Below are 19,308 nucleotides of genomic sequence, written 5' to 3'. Positions count from 1 at the left end.
TGTGCCACCAGGCCCAGCAAAAACACATCAGTGAAGGTCCTTGAAGTCTTTACTCTGGCTTCTTGGTACCGGCCCTGCTCACCAACTGCAGTTCTGTGCTCGAAGGTGGTGGTTGGCATTCCTTAGTCCCGGGACTCACTCATTTCTTCAACTGACTTAAAGTTCCTTATCTTAAAAATAATTGCATTTGAATTTGCAGAAAAATTAAAAAATTAAAATGTTCCATGACGGGGGGGGGGGGGGCGGGGGGAAGGAATCAAGCAGGAGCCATTACAGAGGAGTCTTTCTGACATGTAGTAATATCAAGAAGGCCCACAGGGCTGCATTGTGGTCAACACCCAAAGTCATAGGACATGATGAGGACAGGGAAGTGTAGCTGGGCACAAAGAGAAGGTGGGGTCTTCAGGTTATTGTGAGGACTTTCAGATTTTACTGAGAGTTAGTAGCTATTCAGAGGGCTCTGGTGTATACTGTGGAGACATCAGCTCTCAAATGGTTCTCTAAGGTCAAAAAACTGGAAGCTCAGACATGGGCTTAAGCCAACAGAAAGTCTTCCTAGCCAGCAACTATACTGGATAGTTAGGATCCCAGTGTAGTAGGGAGCCTTTCTCAGCGTGAGTCTCAAAGCACAAAACCATTTCTGAGTTGACATATACTTATGTCAGTCAGCCAGAAACAACTACAGAAGCTAAAAAGCAAGGTCAGTCCATTTTTGGGACTTTCCCAGAACTATATGGACTTTGATGGATGAAGCCTTTGTTTCAGTTTTGGCAGGTGTTGCCGTCTATCGTCTACAAGCTGAGTGTTACAGTCTGAAAGGCACTTCCACCATGGAGTCAATTGTGCTAAGGTCTGGGGTCCTGTTCTAAAAGCTCCCAGGCGTGTTGAGACTGAGGCCTAGGGACTGAGCCCAGGCAGGAGTGGAATGAGAAGCCGCAGAAACTAATAAGAAAGTAGGAGACCATAGACTGGAGAGAAGGGGAACGAAGTGTCCTGGGTGGCAAGGAGAAAATGCTCTCAGGAAGGACACCTCAGAGAGCAGGAGAGGTGAGTGAGGGCTGCATCTTCGGGTTAGAATTTCGTGAGTAGTGGGTGACATTGACTAGAAAGGTTTTGAGAGGGGTAGAGAAGGTAGTCTGACCTTCGTGGCCTCCAGAGCAAAACGAGACAGGGAAGCAACTCCTCCAGAAAGCGTCCGCAGAATCCAGGTGGACACCAGTTGGAGAGACAGAGAGAGGGTTTTTTTGTTTTTTGTTTTTTGTTTTTTTTTTTTGTTGGTTGGATTTTGGTTTTTTGGGAGGTAGTGGTGGAATAATACTGAATGAAATGAGAAAAAGTGATCGTATTACTTGTTCAGAATTAAAGAGGAGAATCGTAAGAGATTTAGTTAACAAAAGTGGACAAAAGGCCGTCCCTGGGGCGAGGAGGTACAGCCAAATTCCAGACCCTAAGTTTAGCTCAGCGCAGTGCCAGGGTGAGTCGGTATGCGGAGAACAAGATACTTTGCCCCGGAGAGCCAGGCCTTTGCCCCTGCCCTGCCAAGTCAGCCCAGGTCGCCAAATGGGAGTGGAGTCCAGCTGGGCTTGTGTGCTCACCTGTCCCAGAGTGTCCTACTGCTGCCTGGGCCATACTGGGCGGTCTAGAGGGGTTGAGGAAGGGGGGGTCGATAGAAGGGAGGTCGCTGGCTGGGGTGGTGGCTCTGGGAGCCCAGAGAAAGGGCACCACCTGCCTCCACTCCCAGCTGGGTGCACCCTCAGCTCAAGTCTCAGCTTGCCGGGTGCCGGCCCCGCCCTTTCTCACCCAGTGGGTACACCGGAGCCCGGCCCAGCTTGGAGTTACTGTAGAGCCCAGGGGCCTTCCCAGCGCCACAGGAGTTGGATGTATCAAGGACACGGATGGCGACAGTGGGACCGCGGACCGGGCCGAATGCAGGGGCCGAAGCGCTGGCGCTGGCGGCAGAGCTCCAAGGAGAGGCGACATGCTCTATCTGCCTAGAGTTTTTCCGGGAACCGGTGTCGGTGGAGTGCGGTCACAGCTTCTGTCGCGCCTGCATCATGCGCTGCTGGGAGCGTCCTGGAGCGGGGACCGGCACCGTGACCCGCACGCTGCCCTGCCCGCTGCCCTGCCCTCAGTGCCGCGAACCCGCGCGCCCCAGCCAGCTGCGGCCCAACCGACAGCTGGCCGCGGTGGCCTCGCTACTTCGGCGCTTCAGCCTACCTCCGACAGTCACCGGGGAGTGCGGGACCCCTGCGGTGGCGGCCGGGACGGCGGCTGCCCGGTGTTCACAACACGGAGAGCTGCTTAAGCTCTACTGCCAAGACGACGGACGTGCCATTTGCGTGGTGTGCGACCGCGCCCGCGAGCATCGTGCACACGCCGTGCTGCCACTGGAGGAGGCGGTGCAGGAGGCCAAGGTGGGTGCAGGATCTTCTGGACCCCTGGCCCTACTTCAGCCCTCCCGGCTCTCCTGGCAGACAACAGGCAGGATGGCCTACAGCGGAGCTCGCGTCTCCTTTCTCTCATCCTATATTGTGGTTTTCCAGGACATCCCTCATCTCCTCTGGTCCCTCGGAGCCCGCTGCTGCTTGGAGACGACCCCAGGGACTTGAAGATTTTCTCGTCTGTAACCAACCGTTGTTGTAACTCTGTCTAGAAGCAAAGTCTGTTTCCATGCACACAGGTCCTCCGCCTTCACTTACTTCTTTCCTAGGGGCGTGGCACTACTCAAAGTACCCGGTTCTTGGAGGACCATAATGGGGGCTTCCTGGTTTATGTGGTCTGTCTCAAGAGGTCTGGGCTGTGTGAAGCCTCTGGGCACCTCCCCTTTGTCTGTCCCTTGCTGGGTAGCTGCACAAGGGGTGTGTGCAGCCCCTGGCCTTTGCTGCTCTGTCCCTCTCCAGCCCTCCTACATGTAAGCTTTCTGTTGCTGGAGACAAGATGGGCTGAACCAGTGTGGGAGTCTTGAGTTTCAGCATAGACCATGTGGCTGATGACCTTGGGGGAAGGAGCTCCTGGGGCTTTGGAGAGCCTCTGTGTCTGCTTTGCGCAGATAGGCTTAGTTTGCACACTTCTCTTCGCCCCACAGCCAGAGATGATATCTATCCAGTCTCCTGCCCCTGAGAGCGAGCAGAACCTTGGCTTTCTCCCAGATGGCTCTAGGATGGCACATGAGAGGGTTTCCAAAATTCTCTTCCCACAGTATCTCCCTTCGTACCACAGGAGCTCCTGGACTCCAGGCTGAGGGCCTTGAAGAAAGAACTGGAAGAGTATGAAGTGTTCCGGTCCACCGAGGAGAGGGAGAGCAAGGAGCTTCTGGTGAGTCCAAGTTTGGGAGGCATAGTGTGTGTGTGTGTGTGTGTGTGTGTGTGTGTGTGTGTTAAAACAGTAGGGTGGATTTCAGAAAGATAATATGGTATATACATTATGAAGGTTGACCATATAATTTACAATACAAACCAGAGCTTATGAAAGGGACTGTTCAAATAAATTTTAGGATGCACAGTCATTCATAACAGGCCAATTAGGATCTTTAGTAGCATCTTTCCTTTCCTAACCTAAAGAACAGGGAGTTTGGGCTAGTGGGACACCTCAGCGGGTAAGAGACACTTGGCTCATAAACCTGGCCATCTGTTCAATCCCGAGATGACATCAAGGTGGAGGAACTGGCACAGAGTTGCCCTCTGACCTCCACATGCAGACACTGGCGCATGCATCCCACAATATAAATTTCTATAGTTTCTAAAGAATAAGAGGGTCCTTCCGGCTTCTCCCTCTATTCCCGGCTTTATTAGGATCTTTAGTAGCATCTTGTAACTGAATACATTAATTTATTTCTTCACAGAAACATGTCATAATATGTGAAAACATGAACATAATAAGGAGACACATATTATTAGCCTGAGACATATTCTGCAATGGAAAGAACTAGCTCTGTAGACCAGGCTGGCCTCGAACTCACAGAGAGCCACCTGCCTCTGCCTACCGAGTGCTGGGATCAAAGATGTGTACCAACACTATCATTTTCTACCTCAAAAATCAGCCCCTAGCTCAATAAACAGTGCTGAAAGAATGAAAGAAACCATTAGGGCCTTTTAGGGCGAAGTCATTTGTTCATAAAGCCGGGAATAGAGAAGCCGGAAGGACCCTCTTATTCTTTAGAAACTTATAGAAATTTATATTGTGGGATGCACATGCCAGTGTCTGCATGTGGAGGTCAGAGGGCAACTCTGTGTCCGTTCCTGCCCTCCACCTTGATATCATCTCGGGATTGAACAGATGGCCAGGTTTATGAGCCAAGTGTCTCTTACCCGCTGAGGTGTCCCACTAGCCCAAACTCCCTGTTCTTTAGGTTAGGAAAGGAAAGATTGTGAAGTTCAGATACCCAGGCTCCTCTCTGTTGCTATTGTTGCTTCATAATTTGTTTGAGACAAAGCCTCTCTATAGCCCTGGCTGTCCTGGAACTTGCTATGTGGGTTGGCCTCTAACCTACAGAGACCCACTCGCTTCTCCCTCCCTGGAGCTAGGGTTGAAGTTGTGTACCACCATGCCTGGCCCTCTCCTTTCTGCTGTACTTTAGAAAAAAAGCAGCATGTGAGAGAAAGACACCATGAGACAGAGTTCATGTGAGGGTGGTTTTATTAGGGGGAAGTTACGTAAAAAGAGGGGAGGGGAGGGCAAGACCGGCTTCTGGGGACAGGAGTGGCAGAATAAAAAAGAAAAGGAGGGGAGAGAGACAGTCAGACAGACAGACAGATGGAGACAGAGAGATACGGGAGGTGGGCAGGGCCCTTTTAAAAGGGGACGCAGTGAATGTGCACCGATGGTGCTCTTAGTGGCTACAGAATTAGCCCCTTAGTCAGTTTGGATGCTCACCTTACTAGACCTGGATGGAGGTGGGTGGTCCTTGGACTTCCCACACCTCAGGGAACCCTGATTGCTCTTTGAGCTGATGAGGAAGGGGGAATTGATCGGGGGAGGGGGAGGGTAATGGGAGGCGGTGGCGGGGAGGAGGCAGAAATCTTTAATAAATAAATAAATAAAAAGAATTAGCCCCTTAGTGTCACTTGGTGATAGGATTCTGATGCATCCTGTCTGAATCCCAAGGTTAGGCCAGCACAGATGCCCAAATACTAACACTCTTAACTGAATGCCAGCACCCTTAACTGAGTATCAGCACCCTTTACTGAGTACCAACACCTTTTTTTTTTTTTTGGGTTTTTCGAGACAGGGATTCTCTTTAGCTTTGGTGCCTGTCCTGGAACTAGCTCTTGTAGACCAGGCTGGCCTCGAACTCACAGAGATCCGCCTGCCTCTGCCTCCCGAGTGCTGAGATTAAAGGCGTGCGCCACCACCGCCCGGCTGAGTACCAATACCCTTAACTGAGTACCAACACCCTTAACTGATTTACACCTTTGTTTCACATTTGCTCATTCCCTTCTGTTCCCAAAGCAAAGTTCATCCATTCAGACCTTTATTCCACCGCTGAGGGAGAAAGGAGCAAGAGCTGGCTCTTCAACCTTTGGTTTCCATCTTTAACTAAGAGGACATTCTATTCCCAATCTCTGACCCACCTCCCCGGAGTATTGTTCAGCACTTTCCACCTCTGCCCTTTCCCAAACCCAGCCTATCCAAACCAGGGCCTTTCACGGCCAAGCAAGTGCTCTACCAGGGAGCCAGGTGTCCCTCATTCTTCTTACTGTACACCAGCAGCGGGTGAACCTGCCTCTGCTCTTCCACTAAACGGGAATTTCATAATTGTACGTATCATGTGGGCTGGAAGGTGGGGGGTAGGAAGAGGAGCAGACTCTCATCTGAAAAATGCCATTACCCCAGGGCTCCTCCAGTAATGACTGCAGGCATTTTGGTTGTCAGCACTGGGAGTGTCATAGGCACCTACCAGCGGGGCTCTTAGGGGTTAAATAGTCCATAATACACGGGGAAGCCCTCACTGCCAGGAATTATCAGGCCCCCAATGTCAACAACAGCAAGACTGGGACACCTCTGTTTGCAGTCTTCTTGGTCCATTACTCTGCTTTCTGCTGGTGTTGCACGGTATCATTGGCTGCATGCTTTTTGAAGAATAGAGTGTGTCATGGTAAATAAAAAGAAAGGGGAAGTGGGTGCCTTTCGGCGAGCCCTGCCAAAGTATGCAGCTAAGCAAACATGTTTGGAGCAGCAGTGTTAGTGCAAGAGGATTATCGGAGGGAGAGGGTAGAGAGGAGGGGAGGGGGAGAGGATAATAGTGAAAGGCCATGTGGGGACAAGAAGAGGAAAGAGAGGAGCAAGAGGCAAGAAAAACGGGAGAGCGAGCTGTGCTTCAGCAGACACTTTTAAGGGGTGCACCTGTCGCATAGCTGATGGTGAAAGACACCTGGCAACAGGTGACAAAGTACTGCTTTGGTGGCAGAGGCAGGATGCAGCTGCAGTTGCAACTAACAATGCAGCTGGGTTAAGATGGCTCACACCTTTAATTCCAGCATTTGGTGTGTGTGTGTGTGTGTGTGTGTGTGTGTGTGTGTGCAGAGACAGAAGGTTCTCTGTGAGTCTGCGGCCAGCCTGGTCTTCATAATGAATTCCAGGACAGCCAGGGCTATATAACAACAACTGTGAAAATTTAGTGTACAGGTCTGGAGGCTGGGAAGTCATCAGAAGGATGGCACTGGTAGCTCCTCTGCACTGCATGAGAGCCTTCTTGCGGAACCATAACAAGACAGAGGGCATCACATGACAAGACAGGGGGGACTATGTTCTTAGGTTCTTCCCTTCCTCTTTACCTTACCCCACTCCAGTTTTTAAAGGTGGTGTCTCATGCAGTCCAGGTTGGCCTGGAACTCGCTACGTAGTCCAGGCTGGCCTTATACTTGCAGAGACTCATCCTCCCCAGTGCTACAGTTATAGAAATTTCACCACTGACGCAGACAAGGAGAGTTGTTTTGATAAACACCTTTACTTGGGTTGTTCCCTTGGGAGTCAATGTCATACAGTTAACAAAAGTACAGACCTTAGAGTCAGACCCCGCTGCCTTAGAACCTTGAAGCCGGGCGGTGGTGGCGCACGCCTTTAATCCCAGCACTCGGGAGGCAGAGGCAGGCAGATCTCCGTGAGTTCGAGGCCAGCCTGGTCTACAGAGCTAGTTCCAGGACAGGAACCAAAAGTTACGGAGAAACCCTGTCTCGAAAAATCAAAAAAAAAAAAAAAAAAGAATCTTGGCTTAACAGTTTCTAACTGTTCTAAGATGGGTCTTCCCATCCTAAAATGGAATAAGAAGGGTGCCGACCTCACTGGGTCAGGGTGAATGAGTTAAAATGCTCCTTGCTGATGCTACCATTCAGTGTCTGACGATGGAAATGAGGCAGGTGTGCTGTGGGAAGCCTCGGGAGCCATGATCTGAGCCCAGGGCTCCTGACTGCACCCTCTCACAGTCTCCTCTTCTGCTCATCCTTTCTTTCCTCTGTAATGGCCTGGGAGAGGACCTTGCCTAATTGAGCCAATCCTTCGTTGTTGATAGCCAGGTGGGTCCCTGTTTACTCTATTGGAATTTTGCTACACAAGTAAGTGTGTTTGTGTAAAAAAAAAAAATTCAAGGAGTTCATCTAAAAGCATGAAAAATCCTGAATCTGACAAGGGAAAGACTAGAATGTTAAGTCTGAACGGAGCATGTACTTAGGGCCAAGTGTGTGTGCTGTTACCTCTGCTTAACACACTTTAGCTTCTTCTCCCCTGTACCTCCAGAGTCCTACATTTTCCCCTTGCATTTCCATCAGAATTGAAGCCAAAAGAATGTTTTAAAAAAACGGGGTTGGGTAGCTGGGTGGGGTGGTGTTAGGGCACGCCTTTAATCCTAGCCCTCTGAAGGCTGAGACAGGCAGACCTCTGTGAGTTCAAGGCCAGCCTGGTCTGTGTAGAAAGCTCCAGGCCTGCCAGGATTACATGGTGAGACCCTGTCTCTAGCATATAAAGTAAAAGGGAATTAAATAAACACACAGAGGAAGAAGAAGCAACCTTTGATTTAATCCTCATGATGGAAGCTGCAGTTTGAGGTAGCTGTGGGGAGTTTGAAGCCGCCCTAAGGGGTGTAAATCCTGTGCCTTAAGAGATAACAGAGGAAGCTGTGGCAGGGGAGAGAGGAGCAGGTGTTCAGGCTGTGGCTTGCACACAGTTGGGCTATTTTAATAAGGGTGTGTACAGTATGCAGGAGTGGGTGTGCCTCTGTTTCCCCAGGGGAAGCAACCCTGCCCTGGAGCATGCCTCCTTAAAGCTCCTGTCTTAAATCAGGAGGTGGTAGCGCTCACCTTTAATCTCAGCACTTGGCAGGTAGAGGCAAGCTGATCTCTGTGAGTTCAAGGCCAGCCTGGGCTACAAGAGCTAGTTCCAGGACAGGCTCCAAAGCTACAGAAAAACCCTATCTCGATAAACAAAAGCAAAAACAAACAAACAAAAAACAAACCCAAAATGAACCAACAAAAAGCTTCTGCAGGTTCCCCCCCACCTCTAAGTCGTGTGCCAACTTCTCTTCCCGAGACAGAAGCAGATGGCAGCAGAGAAAGAGAAGGTGGGGGCAGAATTCCAGGCGCTGCGGGCCTTTCTGGTGGAACAGGAGGGTCGGCTTCTAGGCCGACTGGAGGTGCTGTCCCGGGAAGTGACCCAGAAGCAGAATGAGAACCTGTCCCACCTCGACGGTGAGATCACTCAACTGTCCAAACTCAGCAGCCAGATCCAGGAGACAGCTCAGAAACCGGATCTAGACTTCCTCCAGGTGAGGCTGGCTCAGTCACAGCCTTGAGGCCTTTGCCCTAGGCCTTAGGAGAGGCTGCTGGAGAACAGTCAGACCCCAGGAGGAAGGGGATTGGAGAAAAGAGCACTGGTTGGAAGGTTAAAAGGAATGTGATAAAACATTTACAGTTATCATTATAATTTACAATTTATTTTACATTAATCTGTATATTCACACTTGAGTCCAGTCTCAGAACACAATTCTTGTCTTTGCTATCTGTAATTCGCTCTAAGGTACTCTATGCTCTTCTATTTTATTAAAAAAAAGAGTTGGGGCTAACCAGGCAGTGGTAGTGCACGCCTTTAATCTTTTAATCTCAGCATTTGGGAGGCAGAGGTTTGCCTGAGTTCAAGGCCAGCCTAATCCACAATCCTGGAGAGCCAGGACTGTTACACGGAGAAAACAAAAACAAAACAAAAACAAGTTGGAGCTGGATTGATGACTTAGCAGTGAACAGCGCTTCCCAGTCCCCAAATGGTGACTCATCACCTGTAACTCTAGTTTCGGGGATCTGGCACCCTCTTCTGGCTGCTGCGCACAGGTGGTGCACAGTCATACATGCAGGCAAAACACCCATACATAAACATGTGTTGTCTGTTTTTGTTTTCCGTGACGGGTTTCTCTGTGTAGTTTTGAAGCCTGTCCTGGTACTCTGCAGACCAGGTTAGCCTCGAACTCAGAGAGATCCTTCTGCCTCTCTCTCCCAAGTGCTGGGCCTAAAGGCGTGCGCTGCCACTGCCTGGCTACATAAACATTTTTTAAAAATAATTAATTAGCCGGGTGATGGTGGCGCAGGCCTTTAATCCCAGCACTCAGGAGGCAGAGGCAGGCAGATCTCTATGAGTTTGAGGCCAACCTGGTCTACAAGAACTAGTTCCAGGACAGGCTCCAAAGCTACAGAGAAACCCTGTCTCGGAAAAAGAAAAGAAAAACAATTAAAAATGAGTCACCATGGGGTTTGGAGAGATGGCTCAGAGGTTAAGAGCATTGCCTGCTCTTCCAAAGGTCCTGAGTTCAATTCCCATCAACCACATGGTGGCTCACAACCACCTGTAATGAGGTCTGGTGCCCTCTTCTGGGCTGCAGACATACACACAGACAGAATATTGTATACATAATAAATAAATAAATATTAAAAAAAAATGAGTCACCATGGGGGCTGGAGAGATGGCTCAGAGGTTAAGAGCATTGCCTGCTCTTCCAAAGGTCCTGAGTTCAATTCCCAGCAACCATATGGTGGCTCACAACCATCTGTAATGGGGTCTGGTGCCCTCTTCTGGCCTGTGGGCATACACACAGACAGAATATTGTATATATAATAAATAATAAATAAATATTTAAAAAAAATGAGTCACCAGGACAGGCGTAGTAGCACACACCGTTAACCCCAGCCCTCAGGAGGCAGAGGCAGGCAGATCGCTGTGAGTTTGAGGCCAGCCTGGTCTACACAGTGAGTTCCCAAACAGCCAGGGCTAGACAGTGAAACCCTGTCTGGGTAGGGGAGGGGGGGGGATGACGACACACACAAAAGAAAGAAGACACCGTGGTTTGTCGCAGGTGGTAACCATGGTAGTGGTAAACACTGGCTCTTGTCTGGTAGCCCAGGGAGGATTTCACAAGCAAGACTTTGCCTAACTGTGGCCAAAGCTGAAGGGTACTCTGAGCTGACTTAACACAGTAGCCACCAGAGCTGGAAAGCCCTGCTGCCTGTGTTCAGGGGGCATGGCTTATTTTCTGGGAGTCAGGTAGGGGGGAAGTCATGTTTTCTCAAAGGGGGAATGAGGGTTATATGGTCACTGATTTGGTTTCCTTTCCCTTTTCCCTTCCAGGAATTCAAAACCACACTAAGCAAGTGAGTGAACCTAACCATCCCAAGGTCTTCCCAAGCTCCTTTGTTCTCCCACCAAGCTTTCTCTTTTCATCCCAACATTATCTCCCACCCCCTGACCCCCAACTCCTACCTCCTTCCTTATCTGGGTACCTTTTGAGGCAAAGGCCCACCTACCTGGCTGTGGGAATTCCTTCATGAGGTTGGCTTTCCCTTCTCCTTGTACAGGAAGCAGCTGGGAAGATGGAGAGAAGGGATGGGGAGAGGGAGAGGGAGGGAGGGAGGGAGGAAAAGAGAGAATAAGACAGTCAGTTAGATGCTCTTCTCTTCAAAGGCAATTCTCCAGGCATGTAAACTCCTTTGGCCAGTCCCACCTCCTTTATAAAGGTTGTGTTATCTCCCAATAGTGCACAAGTTTTGTAATCAAGCCTCGAGGATTACATGTATCTAAACTATAGTGCCAGCCTAATTGCCAGAGGGCAGTGGCGTGGGCTGGTGTTTTTGGGACTTCCTCAGGGGCCTTGTCCTGCAGGTGCAGCAGCTTGCCTGGCTCCAAGCCAACCACAGTCTCATCTGAGATGAAAAATAAAGTGTGGAATGTCTCCCTCAAGAGTTTCGTCTTGAAAGGATTGCTGAAGAAGTTCAAAGGTGTGGGGTCTGGATGTGGGCCTGGCCATGCAGTGTTGGGTGGAGGGGCTGTGCTCCTGGCAGGTACATGGGACCTACAGGCATGTCTTTCTTGAACTGCGAAGAAGGAGACAGAAGGTGGGGCACATCAAAGCCAGATTGTGGGAAGGCACCGATGACAAACCCGTCTGTGTTTCTGTGTTTCACCCCAAGGCCTCCTGCTCACCATGGGTAATGGGGACAGGAAGATGGCTAACGAGGGAGATGCCAGGTCAGACCAGTTTTAGACAATAGAGGGAGAAGGGGAAGTGGTGGAGCTAGGACACTTGGGGGTCCCTCCCCCCTGTGTTCCCATCTTTGTTCTCTACATCCAACTCTTGGGGTCCTGGGTGTCTGAAGTCAGGTGGAGTCTCGGTGTGTGGGAGAGGAGGTTTACTCTTGGCATCCTGAGTGTCTGAAGTCAGGTGGAGTCTCGGTGTGTGGGAGAGGAGGTTTCCTGGCCAGGCAGACTCCCATGCTGTGCCCATTCACTCTGCTTTGTTTCTCTGTAGAGGATCTCCAAGGAGAGCTGGAGAAAGAGGAGAAAGGTAAGAAGGACCCTTGCGACTGTGAGTATAAGGCTGGCCAGATGGGGAACCTGCTCCCTGCCAGAGACTGTCTCTCCGGGCTTTGCAAGTGGTCGCCCCTGTCTGCCCACCCATGGCAGTGACTATTACTCTGCCCCCATCCTAATCCTTGTTTGACCTCTTTGAGCCCTCAGGTGCCAATGGGGCCCATTGGTCCATAAGCCATGAGTGGTTAGGATGAGGAATGATTTGGCCTCAGGTTGCTTGGGATAGAGAAATCTTCTCAATCTCTTGGGGATTGTGTGTGGGACTGGGGTGGACAGTGGAAACAAAGGGAGGCTGCAGAGATCTGGGAGGGGGAGGTGATCCAACACTGAAGGGAGGGACACATGTGCAGAGTACCTGGGTAGGATCCTGTAATGGCCCCTTTCCCTCTATACCCTCAGCCTCAGGGGCCTTCAAGTTTCTAACTTCATTGCACATCAGGGCCTTGGCTTACTGTGCAACCACACACACTCCTTGCTACTTCTGGAGTGCACCAACCACACTCGAACTTCAGGACCTTTGCACAGCAATGGCCATCCCTCAGTCAGAGTCAAGCTCTCCGGTCATATGGCTGATTTCCTTACCCCCTTCAGATCTTTGCTCTAATGTACCCTTCCAGGGAGGCATGCCTGGCTACTGTCGATGAAATTACAATTTGCTCTCAAGTTAGATCTCTTACCTTCTGCGGATCACACACTGCCTTTCTCACACAGCCAGGAAGGAAGCAACAAACGGGCAAGGTTGTTCACCTGCCTTGATCTCTCTGGTATTCCAGAGTGTCCTGGTCACTGTTTTATTGCTGCGAAGAGACACTGGGGCCAATGTAACTCCTATAAAGGAAAACATTTAATTGGGACTTGCCTTTATAGAGGGTTAGTTTATGATCATCATGGCTGAAAATGGACAGGCACAGTGCTGTAGCAGTAGCTGAGAGCTTTGCATCCTGATCGTAGGTAGCAGGCAGAAAGAGAGAGAGAAAGTCTCTGGGCCTGACATGGGGTTTTGAAACCTCAAAGCCTAACCTTAGTTTCATACTTCCTCCAACGAGGCCACACCTGCTAATCCTTCCCAAACAGTTCTACTTTCTGGTGACTAAGCATTCAAATATATGAGCCTATCTATCTTCAATTGCCAATTGGTGAACATTTTCCTTTTTTTTTTTTCTTGGTTTTTCGAGACAGGGTTTCTCTTTGGTTTTAGAGCCTGTCCTGGAACTAGCTCTTGTAGACCAGGCTGGTCTCGAACTCTCAAAGATCCGCCTGCCTCTGCCTCCTAAGTGCTGGGATTAAGGGCATGCACCACCACCGCCCGGCTTGGTGAACATTTTCTTCACCCTGGCTATATGTTCAGTTTTATAACAGAACAAACAGAACAAGGATGGTGTTTCCACAAATATCTCAGAATAGGCTACCTCTAAAGACACAGCCTTTTAAAGACGGGATCACACTATATAGCCCTGGCTCTCCTAAAAAAACAGAATCATCACACCTAGAGAACGTGATCATTCTTTCTTGTGTCTAATTTTCAAATTTCTGCAATTGTCTTTGTTTTGAGACAAGGCTCTGCCACTCCCGCTGGCTGACCTTGAACTCTTGATTCTTCTGCCTTACCTCCTGAGCTCAGGCTTTCTCTACCAACCTAGCTCCACAATTATCTTTGACATCAGATTTGTTGACCCACTCAAATTGAGATCCAAATCAGGCCCACTGTATTTCTTAGATTTTATGAGTTTGTTAAAAATTTTAATACGTGTTTGTTAAATTGAGGAAAGAGATAAAGACGAAAGAGGAAAGTTAAATAGCTAACGTGGAGGGAGGAGGGAAGACCAGGTGATAAAAAGGTAATGTGCTCTGAGTGTGTCGGGACTGTGAAAGTCACGCGGTTGGAGACATCTTTCCCTTTCTCTATCCTCAGTGGAACTCACTTTGGACCCTGACACAGCCAACGCCCGCCTCATCTTGTCCCTGGATCTAAAGAGCGTGCGCCTAGGACAGCGTGCCCAGGACTTGCCTAATCATCCCCGGCGCTTTGATACGAACACCCGCGTTTTGGCGTCCTGTGGTTTCTCCTCAGGGCGACATCACTGGGAAGTGGAAGTGGGCTCCAAGGATGGCTGGGCCTTCGGTGTGGCCCGCGAGAGTGTGCGTCGCAAGGGCCTCACGCCCTTTACCCCTGAGGAGGGCGTCTGGGCAATGCAACTCAACAATGGGCAATACTGGGCTGTGACCAGCCCGGAGAGGACGCCCCTCAACTGTGGACATCTGTCGCGGGTGAGGGTGGCTCTGGACCTGGAGGTGGGGGCGGTGTCCTTCTATGCAGTGGAGGACATGCGCCACCTCTACACCTTCCGAGTCAACTTCCAGGAGCGAGTGTTCCCCCTTTTCTCTGTTTGCTCCACTGGCACCTACTTGCGAATCTGGCCTTGAAGAGCTGTCGGGCTTCCTTGGAGGAGTCAGGGCAGCCGCGGAGGGAACTCTCATCTCTAAGACAGAGGTGCTCCATCTTGGACCTTCCCTCCACACCCCTGACCCAGGCTAGAGGACTGTCATAGAGCACAACAGAGTCTCTGAAAACTGACGAGGAGAGACACGCTGTGGGGTAACTGCAAAGGGAAGAGATGCCTTGGACCCTTGGGGCCTGCTCCCTTCCTGTAATGTTCCTGCACATTGTATCTGAACTGTGGAGAGGTGGTAGCCCACTAGGACAAATGCCCAGCTCTTAACAAGGGTGCTTCAAACCACGTGAATTTACTACCTTGATTTAGAAGGGTCCCTGTGCGCACAGAACAGTGTCAAAGACTGGTACCCTTGCAAAAGGGTGTGCTTTAGCCCGGGACCCATGGGGTTATTAATTTACATTCGTGGCAGCTGCAGGCTCTGGAGAGGTCATTGAGTCCTCCGGGTCCAGCTGGCCAGGCTGGGCTGTTTATTTAGGGAGGAACGTTGTAGCTCCCAGCTCAGAAGCCAGTCTGGACTAGATCTGGAAGGAAACTCTTGACCTATGTATGAGGCCTGGATGGACGACGGTGTACACATACACCCGTACATTGCTGTTTTCCAGCACTCCTTAGCCTGATGACCTTGAACACAGTGACTGGCAACACGTGGTCACAGGTGCCTTAAGCTTCACGGTTTTCGCCGTATATCTCCTTTAGGTAAAGAGAGCAAAAGGTTCTGGAATTGTGAAACACAGGTTGATATTTAGGAGTTTACAGGTGGCAACTAGCACGGTGTAGAGATACACATGGCATCAACTCGGTCCTGAAAAACCCTTTTGGGAACTTAGTAACTCTGTGCAGACAGCAGAGAAATCTGATGGTGAGGATTGCTGTGCTTCTCTGCCCGGAAGTGAGTTGAGCACCCCGGGCAAGCCTCCTTATCTTCTTGGATACAAAATGGGGCTTCTGGAAAGGCAGCAGTGTTGCCTGCTTCATGCTCCCCTGGGAAGCAGCAGAGTGGATGGAAATACAGATTTTGAACACATTTCTGGGAGTGGTTGGACTTATTCTGTTTTGACTGCAGGAGGCTATGCCTGAGCAATGGCTTTAGCTAGTGTCATGTGCTTGAGGTGTGTGAGCTTGTGTGCTTGTATCTCAGATTTGGGATCAGGGTTTTTGAGGGGGCATTTATGAACAGCTGTATAGGGGTTAGCTGTTGCAGACACGGCTTCCCATTTACTGTGAAATCATGAGGAACAGAGTTGGGATCCCAGCACCCATGTAACAGGCAGCGAGCTCTGTAAATATCCAGGTCTCTAGCTTCAAGGGATACTGTGATGTCCTCTTTTGGTCTTTGTGTGCACACCCCAGAATTAGTGCACGCATGAGCATATACATTCACACACACACACACACACACACACACAGACACACACACACACACTTTCACTTCAAAGGGATAATTTATCCTGGTGTGGAGACATGACAGCCAGCCCTAACTTGATAACACTGCTCTATCCCAGTGAGCTAGCATATTTCCTCTAGGTTGATCAAATCTATGTAATAATTTATACATCACTCCCCTAATGTCTTTAGTGTGGGAACTGCAGCCCCGAGTTATGATATCCCTGCCCCCATTTGAAATGCTTATCTGCAAAGAAAACATAATAAATTCCCTCTGCTCCTGGAGCTGGGGAAGGAATTTTGAGTGCATGGTGATCATTCCTTGATCCCTGCTGGGGTCAGGTTACAGCCCTATGCAGCCCCCTCCTCATTTGGTGCCCTGGTATAAAAGCCAGCCCCAGCAGGACAATAAAAGAAGCTGTTCCACCTCAACCTCGTGCTCTGTGCATTCATTCAACCTGGACACCCTCTGCCGATTCTTGGACTTCAGGGCTGTGCTGGCGCGGCACTTTAGTGTTGGCTAAAGAAACTTAATATGGTCCCAGGCACCCCTTAAGGCTGCTGACATTTACCCTGGAATGCCCATGAGACCCCAGTGGCCTGCAGGTGAGATAATTATAGGATAGTGATGTCCCCACTCTCTGCTTTTATAAACACTTATCTTAGCTGTGGGACTGGAATGGAGTGGTCTTCCTGTGAGTACACAATGGGAAAGAGAAACAGTGAGGGGAGTAACAGCACGGTGTGCTGTTTGGCTCGAAGGCTGCTGTCCTGCTAGCATCAAGAACAAACTCATTCCATATAAACGGGGTCTGTCTTCAGTCTTTACCAGTGGATCAGCACGCCACAACACTGGACACAATTACAAGTGATTATGTCCTGGCGACAGATTTAGATAACTCCAAATACCAGGTTTCATGGCTCCTTTAAAGATGAGGTCTCACTCTGTATCTCTGGCCAGCCTGGAACTCTCTCTCTTTATGTGGACTAGGCTGGCCTTGGACTCACAGATCTGGGATTAAAGGTGTCTGTCAATCATACTCGGCTTGTATGGTTTTTCGATGATTGCAATTTCCTTTCCATCATTTAATAACTGTTTAGAAGGACAAAGTATTACATGTCCCAGGAAGTGGGATGTTGGGTATAGGTAGCTATCCTGTGTACATGTGAGGCCAGGACTAGCGATTGTGGGTAGCTGCTGTCTGCATGCAGACGTGATTATGTCTGTCAGTGAATGGTACTTAGAGCGTAATTACAGATTTCTGTATAATGGCTGTAATGTAACAACGGTTACTGCGACAATTATTTGGCTACAGAGAAACTTGGTGGCTTGGCTGCCCGCTCACACGAGACTTTGTGTGCCTCTCCCTCTCATCTCTTGGGCGTCATTGGGCTCCTGAGATTATTTGGTCTCTGAGAAAAACTGGCCCTAAGACATCCTTCTTACTTCATCGTTAGTCCTAGACCTGAGACACCCAGGATTCCGCATCTTCACAGATGCACTCAAATGAAGGGTACCCAGGGGCTGCCTCCGGCCTGTACAGCTAGTGGCTTTCGAGCCACGGCAGGCTACGGCAGGCCACGGCAGGCTAGCTACAAGGGGCTATGGATTACAGCCACTGCTTTTAATATTGTCTCAGATTATGACTCCTGTCCTCCCCTAGACCCTCATCTTCTCTGTTCTCCGCTCAGGGAGCCCTTAAGGACCCTGACAAACTCGTTCATTGCTTGCTTTAAGATGTACATTAAGGGTTGGTGGTCCTTTTCCAATTTGCGTGTGAGTGTGGTGGGACCAGAGGACTCCAGGTCTCCCCGCCCCCGTGTTCTCCACTCAGCACCCCGGAATGGACACTACCCAGCCCATCTCAGGTACCACCCTAACATCTCTGACTTTGTGGACAGTTTCACCAGCACCGTTCACTTCAATCCTTGGTCACAAGCCCCCTTCCCGCTTCTCTGGCGGCCCAATGCACTCCTCACAGCGGCTGTCACTGGAGGGACACTCCTCTCCCGTCCGCAGGCACACCGTGTTCGGGTTCCTATCTTATCTGTCCTTGTGGACAGAACAGTCGGGTCTGCTACTGCAACTCGGTTGAAAGACAAAAGTTCTACTTTCGTCACTATTTAACTTGGCGTTGCATTCTGCAGCAGCACGATGATGGTGATCGTGTTAACTGCTTGAGCGCAGAAGCCGCTCGCGTCGCGGGCTCCATAGCTCAGGGGTTAGAGCACTGGTCTTGTAAACCAGGGGTCGCGAGTTCAAATCTCGCTGGGGCCTACAGCTTTTTAGAACAATACTGAAATCGTGGGTGGGGAGCTAGGTTCTGGCGGTGTTACTTTTGTTACTTTTCTTCTCACGTAGTTGCAGCCCACAGCTAAATTCCTGCATCCTCTCTTGAAATCAGACCCACAGCGAATTTCTCCCACGAAGTCCCCGCGTCCAGCGCTAATTCTCCGCTGTTCCCCCTCGGCACGCTCTCGGTGAGACCACCCCCAACCTCCTTTCACCCCATCCGTTTTAATGGCTAGATCCCACTTCCCCTTTCCGGATGGAGAGCTCGGCACCATCACGTCTCTTCGTCTCCGGGCGCCAGCCTCCGGATCCCCCGCAGCGCCGGGCCCTAGGTAGGCGCCTCTGGTTGACCGCCAGGGCGGGGTGTCTCGGGGCTGCAGGTCCCTGTCGCCCCCGTGTGGAACCACAGAAAGGCAAATGAACGCTCACTTTCCTAACTTGTAGTCCCAGTGACTAACTTTTGTCATTTTCACTCAATATTTTAAGAAAAAAAAATAGAACTAATTATGCTCATTGGCTTGTACAATGTATAGAATGAGCGTAAATCCTCAGTAAATCCAGAGTGTTTGCCAAGCAAGGGCCAGGGCCAAGCTGCTGTAACAATTTCCCTGCCGAGACGTGAACAAATGTGTGTTCACTTTAGATAGGGCATTAGGAAAGAACAAACAAAAGATTCTACTTATGCCTAGTTTGGCGAACTTGCTAGCTAGTCTTATGTCAACTTGACAAACAAGAGTTATCTGAAAGGAGGGAACCTTAATTGAGAAAATGCCTTCATAATATCCGGCTGTAAGGCATTTTCCTAATTAGTTTATTGATTAGGGAGGGCCTAGCCCGTTGTGTGTGCTGCCCTCCCTGGACTGCTGGTCCTCGGTTCTGTAAGAAAGCAGGCTGAGCAAGCCATGGGGAACAAGCCGCCAAGCGGCTCCCCTCCACCGCCTGGGCCCCAGCTCCTGCCGCCAGGGTCCGGCCCTTTTTGAGTTCCGGTCTTCCTTCAATCATGAGCAGTGCTGTGGAAGCCTAAGCCGAACAAACCCTTTCCTCTCCGAGTTCCTTTTCGGTTATGATGTTTCGTTGCAGCAAATAGAAACCCCAAGACAGCAGACAGCGAACCTATGAGCTTATGGGGGTTCCTTCCAGGACTCTGGGTGCAGGGTTATTTGCGGGGATATAGGTGATTCGAAACCAGCGCCATCTCTGAAAAGCCCACCCCAGCAAGGACAGTTGACTCGCGAAGGTTGCATCCAAGAGCTCCCTGCAGTACTCGCAGGCTGCCCCACCGAGTGGGCTTTGAGGTGAGTTTCCTGTCTGATCAAGGGCGTGGGACACCGACTC

General features: G+C 50.2%; 1 protein-coding gene and 1 non-coding gene across 2 annotated transcripts; both read left to right on the top strand.

Moving 5' to 3' along the window:
• The first annotated feature begins 1,859 nt into the window (after nt 1-1,859).
• Nucleotides 1,860-16,030, top strand: Trim7 (tripartite motif containing 7). Its single transcript, XM_041676356.1, has 7 exons — nt 1,860-2,414; nt 3,220-3,315; nt 8,525-8,755; nt 10,603-10,625; nt 11,134-11,249; nt 11,780-11,815; nt 13,754-16,030. The coding sequence occupies exons 1-7, from the start codon at nt 1,896-1,898 to the stop codon at nt 14,263-14,265; spliced, it is 1,533 nt and encodes a 510-aa protein (XP_041532290.1). The 5' UTR covers nt 1,860-1,895; the 3' UTR covers nt 14,266-16,030.
• Nucleotides 16,031-17,885: 1,855 nt separating this feature from the next.
• On the top strand, nt 17,886-17,958 carry Trnat-ugu. Its single transcript has one exon. It is a non-coding gene; the product is annotated as a tRNA-Thr (tRNA).
• The last annotated feature ends 1,350 nt before the right edge of the window (nt 17,959-19,308 follow it).

The sequence above is a fragment of the Microtus oregoni genome, unplaced genomic scaffold (genome assembly GCF_018167655.1).
Source record: "Microtus oregoni isolate MIOR12 unplaced genomic scaffold, Mior012 000027F_ref0000203, whole genome shotgun sequence".
NCBI classification, from domain to species: Eukaryota; Metazoa; Chordata; class Mammalia; order Rodentia; family Cricetidae; genus Microtus; species Microtus oregoni.
Note: the sequence above shows the minus strand (reverse complement) of the source record. Positions and strands in the feature narration are given on the sequence as shown.